At 42.1% G+C, this 16,814-nt stretch overlaps 1 protein-coding gene across 3 annotated transcripts in view; it reads right to left on the minus strand.

Annotated features, from left to right (window-relative positions):
* The window catches only part of LOC111868706 (probable phospholipid-transporting ATPase IF), a 166,378-nt gene that overhangs the window by 143,553 nt on the left and 6,011 nt on the right, over positions 1-16,814 (minus strand). Inside the window, exon 1 of one of the 3 annotated variants that reach the window (XM_023859614.2) lies at positions 10,511-10,563. The exons of the other annotated variants lie outside the window; for them this stretch is intronic. Within the exon in view, the coding sequence (XP_023715382.1) occupies positions 10,511-10,519 (9 nt within the window). The 5' untranslated portion in view covers positions 10,520-10,563. Of the gene's footprint in view, positions 1-10,510; positions 10,564-16,814 lie in introns of those variants that run through there. 3 annotated transcript variants of the gene reach the window in all.

The following is a 16,814-nucleotide window of genomic DNA, read 5'->3' on the forward strand; positions in this document are numbered from 1 at the left end:
TCTGGGTAATTTTAACTATTTGTAATTATTTTAATTAACTGGAACGTGGCTATCTTGGACAAAGTGAAGTTTTGTGTGTTGGTGATTTCTTTTTCTACTATAAATGCCTCTGATGATGGCTCCGTGGTGAGCCGAAACATGTAAGGCAGGTGCTGACGAGGTGGAAAACTTAAAAAAGTGTCACATTTGACGGAAGGAACTTGATTGTTAGTTATTTGTAATGTTGACGTGATGTTAATAACGTGATTGCCGCTGCCACCAAGTAGCGTTTACTGTATCTATCACCAGATAATGTGATGTATTTGATTAGGCTCTTCTTCTTGAGGTTGTCGGTAGACGCAGGTAGGTAAAAGATCTTTTTAATTGCAAGAGTGTTGAAGAATTTACTAAGTCCAATCAGTGTTACAAGATCGATCAGAGTTGACACCAAAATCCAATAGATACAGACACAGATGAGAAACGAAGAGTAAAGTTGACAGTGGTTCGTTCCCCGAAGACGAAAGATGATTCTAGAAAAAATTCGCGGCCAGCTACCCTGAAACAGTCAGATTTCCTAAGAGGAGTGAATGGGAAGACGGGTTTCGGCCCGATAGAAAAAGGGGACTGATCTGGTATACAGATGGTTCCAAGATAAATAATGGCACTGGAGTATTCTGCTATGGCACGAGGCGGAAACTTAGTTTCAGTCTTGGGCAGTACACGACGGTATTCCAGGCAGAAGTATATGCCATTAAGGCATGTATTATGGAGAATCTAGATAGGAACTACAGAAATAGGAACATCTACATTCTATCTGACAGCCAGGCTGCACTTAAAGCGCTTGACAAACACCAGATCAACTCAAAATTTGTCTGGGATTGCCACCAAATTCTCATGGAACTGGCCAAAAATAACAGGGTACAACCGATATGGGTGCCGGGGCATGAGGGTACTGCTGGAAACGAAACAGCAGACCAATTAGTTAAGATTGTAGCTGAACATCCGTTCATAGGACCTGAACCAGCCTGTGGCATCTCTATAGGAGTTGCCAGAAAGGCAATCAGGGACTGGACAAATGAAGCACAAGAAATACTGGGGATCCTTAACTGGACTCAGGCAAGCAAAGGGACTCATACGAGGACCCCCTACTAAAAGAGCGAAGGAACTGTTGCAGTTAAACAGGAACCAGCTACGATGGGTGGTAGGACTACTTACAGGACACTGTCACCTCAAAGGACACCTCTTCAAACTGGGATTAAGTGATAGTCCAACTTGCGAGAGGCGTCAAGAAGAAAACGAAACAGCCACACATATCCTGTGCGAATGTGAGGCCTTAGCTTATTTAAGATTGCGCCACTTGGGTCAATATTTTATGGAACCAAGTGACTATTTCGACGTCCCCACGCACTACATCCTACGCTTCATTCGAAGTGCAGGATTGCTGAGAGGATAATCAGAAGGGGAGGCACAAGAGATCACTGTGGTCGCGGTACAAGGGCCAAGAAGGCCCACCCCTTATGCATTCATTCATTCAGCTACCCTGATTATTTATACAAATTGCTCTGGGCGTTGGCCGGGTCACAAGTCAAGCACGTGATGCGTTACAGAACTCAGATTCCAAGGATCTCCAGCTACCAGCCGCGAGAGGAAATTCTGTCCTATCTGGCCTTATCATCACATAAACAGCTCGACAGCATTGTTCTCTAAGATTTCATAGTATGTATAGACACATTTCTTTTATTCCAGTGTGGATTAATTGCCCATCTTACAGAATCGAAGATATAATTTAATATTACGTCTTAATATACTTGATTTTGTACATTTGCACATTATTAACATCACATCTGTTATTACACGTTTAGTACATTCTTTCCTTGGGTTTATATTATACATAAATGCACTTAGTTCTTTAAACAGAATTACCTAATGTGATTAGTTTATTTAAATCTCCCTTCCTTTAAGATTTATGGGGTCTTTGTCCACACATCTGCATCTACAGTTAATCTTATACTGTTGACGTATATGAGACAGTGACCTCATCGCACATTCTATTTCTACATTACAGTAGCTTTCTTCATTATAACTCGAACCCGCGACCTTGCGACTCGTAGCATAGTGCCTCAAACAACTACGCTACCGCGTGTCCCCCCCCCCAACTTGCACTTTTTGTTTCCATTTGGTTCTACTATTGCACAAAAACCAGAAACGTAATACAGTTCAGACTAATTAACCGGAGGGTGAGGTTTGGTGTTCGAAGGGATGTTACGACTTCATTCTCTACAAGAACATAAAATATAACTGTTTCTAGTATCGATAGGGATCGGCATTTCCTCGGAAGAAAATTACAACTGAGATGTGGAGCTCACTGGCCATTCCCTACTACAGTATGTACGGCAGATAATTCAAGGACAGCTTTTCTGCTGTATTTTACCTTACCTTATCTTATAGAAGAGTGTCATTGTCAGAAAATATTTATAGACATACTCGTATGTCCAAGCTGTTCTACGGGAACAGTGGAAATTTCATGCCTAATATTTTCTTCAAGTTCTTCCCAAGAGTGCGTATTGTTATTCACATACACCTTCTCATTCAGCGTGACCCACAAATAAAAGTCACATGGATTTAAATCAGGTGATCGTGGAGGTCACAATCCTCAACTTATGACTTGTTCGCCAAAGACTTCAGCTACTGCATCTATATAATTCTTCACGGTGTGCCTTTGCATTATCTTATGTCATCAATCAGTTGACCGTAGAAGGGTGGCAGGATAAGTCTCAAAGAAGATTCGTAATTTATTGCTTAGCGGAATAAACCCCGGGCCCAACAACTCTTTGCACATCAATAAGCGACAACAAGTGGACTTTCCTTGATCTGTTATTGTGCTGATTACATAATCACTTAAGGTGAATCACGCCTCGTCAGAACAAAATGGAAGCTATAGGTCAATATGTCCATTGAATACCAATTCCTGACATCATCTACAGTACCCAGTTCTTGCCATGCAATTTAGAGACGAAAGGTTATGTACAACTGTAGTTTTGTAAGACCATAACTTTAATAACTCTGTACCAACGTGAGCTTTGGGACTGCTTCGAATCGAGTGTCGATATCATCAGTTTTTCTCGAGTACAGATCGTTACCGTGGTTTCGTTTCCTCCAGCGCCAATCCTAAAGAAGTAAATTATTGCGGCATATTTGCTCAAGGCAAGAACCGTGAAGCAAGTAGAGCTAGCCGTTACTAGGGAACAGCTCTGCAAACACTCCTGTTGCTAGGCAACAGCTTCGTAACACGCAACAAGAGAGTAACTGAGAAACGGTGTTCTCTACGCGGTTCGTGCCGATACCTACGTGCTCCAACAATATAAGAATATATGTAAGATTTGAGGTTTTCACGGCGTTGATTGGGATGTGGCGCCGTGTAGAAATTGTGTCAACCGACGTTTCGGAGGAGCGTATCGCCTGCATCTTCAGGGTAGAAGACAAGAAATCCGCGAGCAAGCTACATAGCCGATGTAGCCACACTCCTTCTCTTATACAGCTTTGGTCACTCGACTGGACTCAGTCTGTTGCACCTGCTCTGCTGGTTCGCTCGCGGATTTCTTTTTATCTTCTATCCTGAAGATGGAGGCGATAGGTTCCTCCGAAACGTCAGTTAACACAATTTCTACACGGCGCCATATCCCAGAAGACGGCTTTCTTCAATATAAGAACAGTTGGGAGAGGTGCTTTCTTTGCGGTCCGTGCCGACCCTACATAAGGAGTCGATTGATAAAACATAGGCAGAGGCTACGAAAATTGTTGCAAGAAACCAGGGATCCAGCGTATAAAACAGCAGTTAATTGGGTCACGAAGTCAATCAGGCGAATGACCCGAAAAACGGCACTTGAACGGTGGGAAACAAAGATAGGGAACACTGAAGTCACACCTCAGGCTATACGGCCCTTTGCGAAATCCCTCCTAAAGAGGGATGGTCCAAGGGCACCAACTGCTATTCATGGTTCGTCAGGCCTTAAATTTCATCCATCCGAGAAAGCCAACGCGATTGCTGGCTGTTTAGAAATCCAGTTCACACCACAGCATTTGCGTGATGAAAAGCATGAACGGCGGGTGGAGGCTGGAGTTCAAGCTCTACTCGAAGACGTAGACAACAGCGCCTATCAGAGGATAAGACCATGTGACTTACAGAAATTAATAAATTCTTTGAAATTGAGAAAGGCTTCGGAATTGATGGCATTCCAAATGGATGCCTCAGAAACCTTCCAAGGCGACCTTTGAAACATCTGACCTATTTATTCAATCACTGCCTTAGGCTGTCCCATTTTCCAAGTCCTTGGAAGGAAGCAAAAGTCAAAACCTTGCCGAAACCCGGTAAGGACCCAAAATTCCCTCAAAATTTACGTCCGATTAGCCTCCTGTCCACAACAGGAAAACAATTCGAGGAAGTCATTCTGAAAATATTCCAAAAGCACATTGAAAAGTGAGGCCTGCTTAACGCAGGCCAGCTTGGTCTCCGTGCACGTCATAACACGACACTGCAATGTACGAGGCTAACAGACCACGTGACACTCAATTTCAACAATAAAATGTCTATGGCTGAGGTGTTCTTGGGCATCGAAGAAGCCTTTGATACTACATGGCACTCGGACTTGCTATATAAGTTGTCAAAACTGGAATTTTCGACTAGCTTAATCAAGCTTATTGGATCATTTCTTTCACAACGAAAATTCAGTGTTTCGGTGGAAGGCGAAATATCTACGCCAAGGGAAATGCAAGCAGGGTGCCACAAAGTTCGGTCCTGCCCCCTACTCTTTTCAATATGTACATAAATGCTGCCCCCAAAACACATGGCGTTCAACTAGCCCTCTTTGCAGATGACACCTGTCTGTATGCGACAGATCGCAAGGAGGGTTTTGTTGTTAGAAAACTCCAGCGCGGTCTCAGCTCAATAGAGACGTGGTGTGAGCGCTGGAATATAAAAATTAATGAAGATATGACTCAGGGGATCTACTTCTCTCGAAGTCTCCGTCCGCCTATGGCTCATCTTACACTGAATGGAAGATATATTCCATTTGCAAATTGTGTAAAATATCTCAGTGTAATCTTTGATAGGAGAGTTACATGAAGATTACACACAGAAATGATTGAATCCAAGGCCTTCAAACCATTTATAAGATCGTATTCCCTATTCAAAACTGAGCGATTAAGCGCTAACATTAAGAAGACGCTCCACAAAGCTCTCATTAGATCCGTAATGACTTATGCTAATCCCGCCTGGGAGTTTGCGCCAGACACCCGTCTAATGATATTGCAGCGGCTACAAAACAAGGTTCTCCGCACCATTGGCAATTTTCCAAGACACACACCGGTTCGCGATTTACACATGGATTTCAAAATTCCGTAGGTATATGATCATATAACAAAATTATGCAGGCAACAAGCGGAAGTCATACAAAATCATGATAACGAAAATGTTCGCAATATTGGACAAGGTGAAGACCGACACAGTAGGTATATGAGGCTTGAACTTCGCGGCGGTCTAGCATACAACCGTTAAAGTGAGTAGACTGCCGTTGAAGCGGAAGCTACTAGAAATAGGGCATAATCTGCTGTACTGAGCCTCGACTGACAGAGGCCCTTCATATATTTAATACATTCATTATCATGTTTAACATGTAAATTAAGAGGGACCCGTCCTCTCGTCAGAGAGGGCGCCCAACAATAACAAGACCTAAACTGTCAAACAGTAATAAATATCTCGTCATGAGCCCCAGATTTGGCTCGACACCAAGACTGACTGACTGACCGCAAGTCGCAATGTGACTTTGACTTTGACAGTTGTTCTGCTCTGCTCTGCTCTGTAATTGGAAGCAAGATAGTTCAGCTTGGGAGCTGCGGTTGAAAGGTGCAAGCCAGCCAGCGCGGACAGGAGCCGTTGAACACAGAAGCCGAGGACGCTGCGCCGTTGAAAGCCGCTACCAAGCAGCGCACTGAAGACAGTTCAATAAATCCGATTACCAATCCAAACCCCGTCTATACTCACATTCTATCACGTGACATTATGTTACGATGTTGTTAATTCCCTGCTGTACTCGACACCGTACTGCTAGGATACTCGTACTTCCTATGAAAGTCTCTACAGCACGTCCTCCATGAAGAATGCTGTACAACAGCAATGTCTGCGAATAGTTCCCTTTCTGTTCTATTCTGTGTCTGGCTACATGTAGCGAAATATGCATCTGACGAAAGGCCAAGTGTATTCATTAGAGACAAACCCATCTTCTCGTCAGAGAGGATGTTACATGAGGACTATTACCGTAAGATTTCAGCTGGAAAAATAATCTCTGGTCGTGGGCCTCAAGGCGCCTGACGCCAAGACGAACTTATTGGCGGTAAAGTAACTTTGACTTAACTTTTACTTGAAGCAAACTTGTGTGGAGGCGGGGTCGAACACCTCCACCGTGACCGTGCGAGTCGTTGGAGGCAACGAAAAGGGAAGTCTCAAATATGAGACAGTAAAATATGGTCGCGAGTCCCAAGGGATTCGGACCCGAGAAAGACCGAGCTGGCAAGGGCCAGCAGCATATACAAAAGACAGACCCGTCCTATCGTCAGAGAAGGCGCCCCACAAAAACAAGACCTAAGTGTCAATCAGTAATAAATACCTGGTCATGAGCCCCACATCAAGACTTGCTTACTGACCGGCAGTCGCAATGTGACTTTGATTTGAAGCAGCTGAGTACAGATTAGGACAGAGGAGTACAGAGTGATTGAAGACGAAATAACAAGAAGACTTCATAGTAATCTGAAGTGATGGTTCTGTGTTATAATCCGTTGACATGAAACAGATAGCATGACCTAGCTATTCGTGAACTGAGTCAATCAGCGGCAGAGGTGTACTGCCTGTCCTTAAGCGTGAGTGTAATGGAAGGTGTTAATAAATCCAATCATCCGATCTAGAACCCCTTATTATCTTCACTATTTGTCACTATATGTGACAATGTACATATACAGGTATATAATGCTCTTAAAACGTCATTAATATATATCAATGACGTTTAAGAACATTTTAACTGACATTTTGGTGAGTTTAATGTAAGTGTGTTGTCGTCTAAAATAAAAAGCGTGTTGCATTATAGACGAAAGATAAACTGCACGAGTGATATACGTATTTACAGTATTAAAATGCATTTAAAATATTAATAATAGGAATATATTTTTGTAACAAAACTGTATTCAGTAATTATTGATAAATATTTTACACGTCCATCATGAATACAATATTCAGTATACGTCAAATTCCCCCATAAATCTATTCTCGAGGATCTTAACGTTCTACGCTAGTAAAAGGAAAACCCACCGAAAGGACTAGGTGAGCGTAAGGCTCTACATTCATAGTCTAAAATGGTTCATTCGAATCTCCACTCGTACATCGGGTATCCTGAGATTTCTTATGCTGTTCCTCGGTTCTTCGAGGCAAATACTGGGACACTACCTCGAATAAGATACCTCCGCTTCCTTTCAAATCCTTTCCAATTCATCGTCCATCTATTAAACTAATATTCGACGCTATATAGTATAGCTACTGGCAGCGTTGTAAAATAATCCCCCAACGAAAGCTCAACGACACGTAGATATACGTAGTATAACTGAAGGTTTCTGGTTAACTGTTGGGAAAACAATTTTAAGGATAAAACGCTTATTTTAAATACAGTTTGAACTGCGTTTTGCTTCGGTCGAGATGTATTCTGCCTTCCAAATATACAAACAAACTGTACTATTTCAAGACAAAATATTTATATAAAAATGTTATTTCATTATTTTACAGGGTCCATCGCGATAAATTCGACAGATATATAGAAATTTAAAGATCCAACACATAAAACTATGATTTTATGTGTAGTTTTGTATTGGTACAAAACTTGGTCTCTCACATTAAGAGAAGAATATACTAAGGGTGTTTGAGGAAAGGGTGCTAGGGATATTTGAACCCAGAGGGATGATGTAACAGGAGGCTGGAGAAAACTGCAGCAGAGAAAGGTGGCAAGCTGATCTGAACTTGCCTCCTGAGTCTGCTGGTTTCTTTCTTGATTTGATATCGACTCTGAATATGGTGGCGATATGTTCCTCCGAAATTCCACGCTTTCTCCGAACTATACGGCGTTAGAACCAGAATATTCTTCACAGTCCCCACTGAGACAACCTCAGATCCAATCTACCTCTTAAAATTGAATATTAAGATTGCATGCCCATATAAAGCTACACGTAAAAAAAAAAAAAAACATTCCCAACTGAGAGGTAGATAACATTCCTTGGATTTAATTTGCTCTAAATTCCTTCTTGAGTGCAGTTTTGATTTGTCGTTATAGTTCCAATATTTCGGCTTTACATCAGTCACGGATTTAATTGTTGACTTTCTGAACAGCCATTTTCCTTTTTTTTTATTTATTTAAAAGAAATGTTTCGGAGACTGGCCTCTGTCTTAGTCCTCAGTGCCCTTGTCCGGAGATATGGACTAGCTCTAAAGATTGGGCTCAACTGAGTTGAGTAGGCTTTTACTCGAGGACGGAGAGTGTGTCCAGTCTACGAAACGTCGTTTTTTAAATAAAAATACAAGACTATGGAGAGTGTATCCAGTCTATGAAACGTCGTTTTTTAAATAAAAATACAAGACTACGGATAATGCTGCAAAGTTAAACGGTGTCTTAATATACTACTGTCACACACTTTTAGATCTTGCTTCAAGGTTTTATTGGCTATCATTATGTTGCCCTGTATTCTTGCGACGAGAAATGAACATATAAGCAAACTAATTCTCGTCTGTTTTTTTTTTTTACTTCTAGACGATGGGTTTGGGCCGAGCCATAGCTCAAGCAGTTAGTCGTTGGCTTCCCACCGCGGCGGCCCGGGTTCGATCCCGGGTCTGGTCAAGTGGGATTTGTGGTGGACAAAGTGGCGCTGGTGCAGGTTTTCTCCGAGTACTTCGGTTTCCCCTGCCAATCTTCATTCCATCAATTGCTCCACAATCACCCTCACCTATCATCTGGGGCTGGTACAATAGGCCAGAAGTGGCCGCAGTACAAGGGACTTAGTGCCACCCCACTAGCAATAAAAAATAATACTTCTAGACGAATCTCCTTACTAACGTCTAATAAACCTGGTGTGTTCGCCACCATCATCAAGACAGACCAGAATCTGATGCGTCATATTTAATTCCTAACCAACCTGATTTTCTTGGACTTTCCTTGAGGTGTATTTTAACGCAATAATACTGAAAAGTAGTTGTAATTAAATATCCATTGCTGCTAACCATTTGTGACGTAACAACATCAAAACATAAAGTCGCTATAATTATATAAATGACAGGAAATATTTGGAGGACGACAAGATGTGTTTGTTAAGTCATGAAGCCAAAACAACTTTCACAACCACCTAACAGAATATGAATTAACATTTCTAGGTTACATCTGTAATGTGGTTCATTCAGCTGCAGTGAACACCATTTGTGCCATTACGAATAATCAGGAACGGAAATGAGGGACTGACTTAAACTGCCTGCCATACCTGATTTCTTGACAGGGAATTTTGGGCATGGTTCGGGCCTAAATGGCTCCATAAAGCGGAGCCCCTCTTGAGAAGCCGCCAGTTGTGCAATTAGTCAAGAACTTCCCAGCATTATGGAACCCAAAGGTTGATTGCCGTGTTCAAAAGAGCCCTCCACTGGTCACTATCCTGAGCTAGATCAATCCAGTCCATACCACCCCATCCTATCTAAGATCAATTTTATTATTATCCACCCACCTACGGCTTGGTCTTCCTTGTGGTCTCTTTCCTTCTGGCTTTCCCACCAATATCCTCTATGTATTCTTCGTCTCCCCATTCGTGCTACATGCCCTTCTCATCTCAGCTTCTTTGACTTGATAATTCTAATTATACTTGGCGAAGAGTACAAGTTATGAAGCTCACGGCGCTGGTTTACTGTTCAAATATGCTAGGAACACAACATAAGAATCCGTGGAAAGATGGAATTGTGGGGTTTATTAGCTCTCTGACAAAGAACCCTGGCTTAACTCTGAAGAAATGACAGGGTCTCGGCTGTGATCATTTTATGAGATTTAACATAGCTCGTAGATTATTTCTTTCAAAATTGGGGGACAATGGGCAACAAAGAGTTGTACGAACAACCTCATTTATTATGCCTCGTGGATGAGACAGAACGTCAGCGGACTTGCAGTTCTGGTAGTCAAACTGTAGGCTCTAGAGGGCCATAAAAGCACAGAAAGACGGATGAAACCGTGAGAGTAGAAGCCTTCATGAATACAAGTGGGAGTAATTTAATTCCTCCAGTGATTGCTTTGCAGATCGCAGCAATCACTCTTCCCAGTGCTTGAGGAGCGATATGAGTATACTTTCAGGTCTTCAAGGGTTCTTCCAGTAGCTAGATACCGAAGCGTACCTGTCAATCTTTCATTGGGTGTGATCGCTTTTCTCATGTGGGTAGCTTCTTTTTTATGTATGGCGTAACAATACTTACTGTAGACATGTTTTAAGAACTAACCAAGACTGCACCGCACTGGTCAACATAGGCTGGAAGACTGCCTGTGGTATGCAGCCTGCCGGTTTATCTGCGCGTGCATGAGGAAACAAAGGGAGTACTGTGTGCATGGGGGGGGGCTAACTGGCTTACAAATTTCGTACTGCCAATTTTAAGTAAATTCAAAGCGACCTAATTTTATTATACCTCTGAACACTTTATGATGACTGCAGGAACGCTGTTCATGCCACTCGGAGTAGCAAATAGGAATATTTGGATTCTACGTGTCCAGTTACTACCACGAAATTATAACTTTACGAATGATATAAAGCAACTGCCCTCCTTTTTATATGAGTAAAAATTCTATAACTATTGTGAATTGTCTTATCTCAGTGACAAAAGCTGAATATGGTTACATCGTCTGGGATCCAGTCGGCCTCATATCCAATGGTTAAGGGAGGCGAATTCACCGAGATAAGAGTGCCTTAAATAATCCGGTGCATGGCTCATCTAGTGCGTTGCTTCACTGCCCCTAGTGGCTGAATGACGAACTGGATGCCACACTCACGCGTTGCACTCAGCTCCCGAAGGATTTAGCAGATGTTAAGTTAGGTTAGGTTAGGTGCAAACTGAAACAGTTTAATGGGGTGCCCGGAAAGAGCGATTTCACATTTAAATTAATATGTTTTTTTTATTGCTCGTGGGGTGGGACTAAGTCCTTTCCACTGCGGCCACTTCTGGCCTACTGTACCAGCTCCAGATGATAGGTGAGGGTGATTGTGGAGCAATTGGTGGAATGAAGATGGGCAGGGGAAACCGAAGTACTCGGAGAAAACCTGCCACAGTGCCACTTTGTCCACCACAAATCCCACTTGACCAGACCCGGAATCGAACTCGGGCCGCCGCGGTGGGAAGCCAGGGCTAACCGCTTGAGCTATGGCGCGACCTACTATCTGGTTACGCTTGTCAGTTGAATAGCATGGCATGACATGACGTCTAGCATTTTGGATATGAATGTTACTTCTAGATACATTCCAGAAACAGCATAAGATTCACAACGGAATTATATAACTATGAAATAATAAATAGATGAGGAGACAAATTTCTTTTTCCGTGTTAAACAGCTTTAGTGTATTGGTAGTACAGGTAATTTTACACTAGTTTTCACTATATATCCACGGGATTACAGAAATATTCCACTAAAAAGAGACATTGTTAACCGTTTAATATCGGATAGTGTCTGTCATCCAACCGCGGCGGCCCGGGTTCGATCCTGGGTCTGGTCAAGTGGGATTAGTGATGGACAAAGTGGCGCTGGGGCAGGTTTTCTCCGAGTATTTCGGATTCCCCTGCCAATCTTCATTCCACCAATTGCTCCACAATTACCCTCACCTAACATCTGGGGCTGGTACAATAGGCCAGAAGTTGCCGCAGTACATGGGACTTAGTCCCACCCCATTAACAATAAAAAAATACTCATAGAACACACAGAATAAACGTACAGAGACATCCATGCCTCGAGTGGGATTCGAACCCACTATTCCAGTGTTCGAGCGGGCGAAGAGAGTTCACGCCTTAGACAAGGCGGCTGCTGGATCGGCCCAGTAATATCTCCATTTCTCGCCATGAGCAGTCGAACAGCTGGGACGACAGAAGATTTGAACAAAGCGCTAGAAGCTTTGCGAGAAATTGAACGCATTAGGCATGCAGCAGACTTTTCTGAGTGCTATACACATGCCTGCACCGCAGGGCAGTACCACGAAGTCAAAACGTATTCAGCCCTGGCAACAAAATTGTTAGGCCTTGTGACGTAGTAGTCATATTCGCCCAGTGGCTTTGGGGTAAACAGGACAATGTAGGAAGGTATTAATTATACGTTGTATAATTCGATGAAACACTTCAGCTACTAATGCAGTCATAACAGAAAAAATATACGTATGATGTACTGGCTGATTTTCCCTTTTTTTTTTGTGGTCTCCTTTAACAAAACTTTCCCTATTTTCTTTCAAGTTTATGATTTACGATTATTGTAACACGCACAAGTTTCTTTAGAATCTCCGTAACAAAAATTCCAAGAGCATAACACACATACTGGCGGTATGTCTAGAATATACAAGTGGAAGCTTCTTTCTTTGCTGTGTTTGCTGGGTTAGGTTATCTTGTATGTTTCGAATTCAAACATATTTCTTAATGATTCCGTTTTAAAATTATTAAACCATGACTGTAATGTACTTTTAAAATTAATTAAGCTGCAGCAATCTTGTTGCTCCTCCTTCCCTGGTGCTGATATTTATATAATATTCCTGTGATATGTGGACTTTTCATCCTTCTACAGCTATATCTTATTGGATATCTACCTACGTATTGTAACGTGTTGGGTTACTGAAGACGCCGTTCGGACTGTTAATTGGTTTATTTAACAACCTACAAATCACGGCTACAATTAATTACAACACAGTTGCGGGTTTCACACTTTACAAACCCTGCAACCAAATCTCTTCACACTATCTTCAAGAGTCTTCGCGTATTAATAACGCGGGAGCTATACAAATCTCTCTGAGTTACACACTCCAAATACACTCGGTTATCAAGAACTATTACTGATTCTCGCACACGCGTCTGTAACTCGTAACTTGCGAACTCAGAACTGTCGTCGGCGGCTGTGTAGCTCCCTTATAAACCCTCAGCAGGGCAACGAGAAAACAACCACGTGGTAGGCATCACTGTTGCTACCGTCGTCTATCGCAACCACTGTTTATCCGCGTTGCACAGCGACCAGTGCGCTGGGACTCGGCTCACTTCGGGTCCGCTCGGCATGTCACCGCGCGTTGCGCGTTACGTCACCGTGGGGAGAGTGGCGGGGTGATGACTCGCCTATTACCGTAGTAACGAGAGCGCTACGTTACCGCCACGTGCCGCTGGGGAGGTAGGGGTCCTCCGTTGCGCAACATGTCACAGTATTCTGGCGTCAATGTTTACTGTTTCCAGTTACTTTCGCATATCTTATGATGAAATTATCTGTACCTAGTCATTGCCCTCAAAAATGCATTTCTAAGCTTCTGTTCTCTTCTGTTTTTCTGATCCATAGAAGTACACGAATAACTGATTAATTCCAAGGTACAATCTTCTTGCTCAGTGAGTTATTTATCTGTCAAGGGATTCTGTTTATAAGGAATCTGAAGATTCATTAGCGTTTACGAAAGCCTGCGCCGACTGACTCTGTCCTGAGCTAGTCACTGAAGTCCGTATCTTCATACTCTGCTTCCCTGAGAAATGGCCGCTTCGGATCAGTTAGTACGCATACATTAATCCCCCGCGTTTCCCGCCCACCACACCCCTCTCTACATCCCTCTCCTCAGAGTATTAGGGTAGGAGCTGAATTCATATATTATGAAGTTCCTCATTACATAAGTTTCTTCAGTCCTTCGTTACTAAATACTTTTGTTTTTGCTCTAAATATCTACCTTCGTACTTTGTTTTCAAACATAATTAATCTGTGTTTCTAAATTATTCAAGAGTTGTCATTACTATCGTATTTCTACAATCAGTGTTTTCTGTATTGTTACATATATGAAATGTCTTCAACGCTGTGTAATTTTATATTCACATAAACCTCTTTTCTGCGACCTTGTCTAGTCTCCGTTTCATGGCAATATTTCTTTATTTGTAACGCCACTATAACGTCACAAGGAAATGAGCGAGTTTATATTACCCAGCAGGTAACAACAGGTTCGAAGAACGACATTATTTTACCTACAACCGTGTTAGGTGGGTTTCGTCGTAAACAAGTTTTAGAAAAATTTCTCTTATCTCGAGTTCGGCTTTAAAACGTCAGAATTTTCTATTTTATCTGCATTAGTCATCACTGCCATACACAAGTAACCTATAATTGCTTTCGAAAGCGAAATAAAGTTGTAGCACAGGGGAAATTTCAAAGGATATATTTTCTACTTTTTTTATGCTAGTGGGGTGGGACTAAGTCCGTTGTACTGCGGCCTTTTCTGGCTTACTGTACCAGCCCCAGATGATAGATGAGGGTGATTGTGGAACAATTGGTGGAATGAAGATTGGCAGGGGAAACCGAAGTACTCGGAGAAAACTTGCCCCAGCGCCACTTTGTCCACCACAAATCCCGCTTGATCAGACCCGGGATCGAACCCGGGCCGTCGCGGTGGGAAGTCAGCTACTAACCGCTTGAGCTATGGCGCGGCCTACATTTGATGTAAGTCCGCCAACTGGTTAAAAAAATATTATGAATAGACACGAACTTGGTGACACCAATAAATACCAATATAAAATATAGGTAGTTCGACTAAAATTAAAAGTTGACCTAATATTTGATAGTTCATCCATATCAGTTGCAGTGGTCATACTACCACGACTTTGCCCCAAGATCCTTATTTAAGAAAATACGTTTCGTCTTATAAGGGCGAAGTTCACGGACTTATGGTGAACACAACTCCCAGAATCCAGGCATCTGCCTTCCCCTTCAAAATTTTCATAAAATCAAAATTAAAAAAAAAAAAAGTGTAAATTTTGTAAGGAGTTAAGGTTCTCGCTGCGGTGGTTCTCCCGTCTGGGATATGACGCCGTGTGGTCTGTCGAATGTCGACCGACGTTTCGGAGGAACATGTCGCCTTCAGCGAAAAAAAAAGCCAAGCAAGAAATCAGCGTGAAGTATGTAGCAATCAGAGCCTACTTGGCATATTCCACAACCCTGAAGATGGAGGCGACATGTTCTTCCGAAAAGTCGGTTCACTTTCAACGTACTACACAGAGTTATATCCTAGAAGATACAACTCTTCGTGCTAATTTTAATACCAAAATTTGAAAATATTTTCTTTAAATATTTTTATCTTGAATAATCTATAGTGATCGGCATAAACAGACTTACATGACTTTAACTCAAACTGTAAAAAAAAAAAAAAGTTTGCCCTCCTCCCCTTGGAAAACTCATGGCCGCGTCCGTGCCAGCATCTGTTCCACTACTTCATGTATGAATACGAATAAAACAAAGCAGTGCCGATTTCGAGGTGTTCACATCGGTGGCTATGGAGAGTTACGTCTCCGTCTCAGAAGCTAGAACTGTTCAAAACAAAACGAAATTACAAGACTATTGCGACATTCTCAGAAACGTTTAATTTCGATTTACTCGCAGTAAAACACCATCATAACCAACTCTGGTATTTCTATTCTGAAGAGAATGGCACCTTAATACAAATAAATTCTTCCTTGCTGCTAATAAAACTTCAACGTCGCCATCCTAATTTTCCTTCGTTTATCTCGCCAGTTCTTGGTAATGAATGATAAGGCAATTAAAATATTCCCGTTAATTGCACTTAACATTGTATTCGCATTAAAAAGTGTTTTTAGCTTTCATTTTAAATTCATTTTTGCATTGTTTCCTTAATCGGAGACCTACTCATTGAAAAGCGGCCTCTGTAGTCTAGAGGTAACGTTCCCACCTCATGACTCGTGGTACGCGGATTCAAACCCGGCGGAGGTCGTCGAATTTTTAAGGGCCGAAAAATTCAGGGAACAAGTCCTCCGGGAGGGACTTTAAGCCGTGTGTCCTGCGTCGTAGCTTTACGGCACGTAAAAGAACCTCATATCTCCAAAGGAGGTCACTGAGCCAAATTTAAGGACGTTTCCCGACCAACAGTAGTCTCTAATGCCTCTGATAGATGGGGGAAGCATTATAGACACCACCAAGCCAGTGGAGGCCGAACTCGCTGGCTCGGCGGGACTGATGGTACGCACCAATATCGGTAGGGTATAGAGACTGGTAGAATATCATAGAGGGAAGCACAATGGACCAATACTGGTCTAAGTGCATGGGGAAACCCACCCTCTCCAATAACTAACTAACTACTCATTGAAACGTAGCATTGTAATGTTCTTTCAACTCATCGGCATTTCACGTGTGACATGTAAAAACAGAAATAAATATATAAAATACAATAAGAAATTAAGTTCAACGCTTCAGCGTGGTTAAAAAAAATAAACGTTCTTTACACATCAACAGAATGTTATTTGTTTAGTATTTCGCGAGATCACGCTCTTCTATACGGAATGAAATTCCCAAGTCTCGGAGATGATACAATCTCCGAAACGCTAGGCAGTATCCTTGAATATCTACAGTTTTCTGGTCATATGTCATTTTGTTTCGTACTGAGACAACCAACTCCAGTCACAATAAAGATAGACCAAAAACAACTGGAGAATGTGAAATGTTTTAAATATTTGGGTAGATTGTTAACAGATGATGCAAGGTGTACTAGTGAAATTAAATCCAGGATTGCCA

Source organism: Cryptotermes secundus, unplaced genomic scaffold, assembly GCF_002891405.2.
Source record: "Cryptotermes secundus unplaced genomic scaffold, Csec_1.0 scaffold1359, whole genome shotgun sequence".
NCBI lineage: Eukaryota > Metazoa > Arthropoda > Insecta > Blattodea > Kalotermitidae > Cryptotermes > Cryptotermes secundus.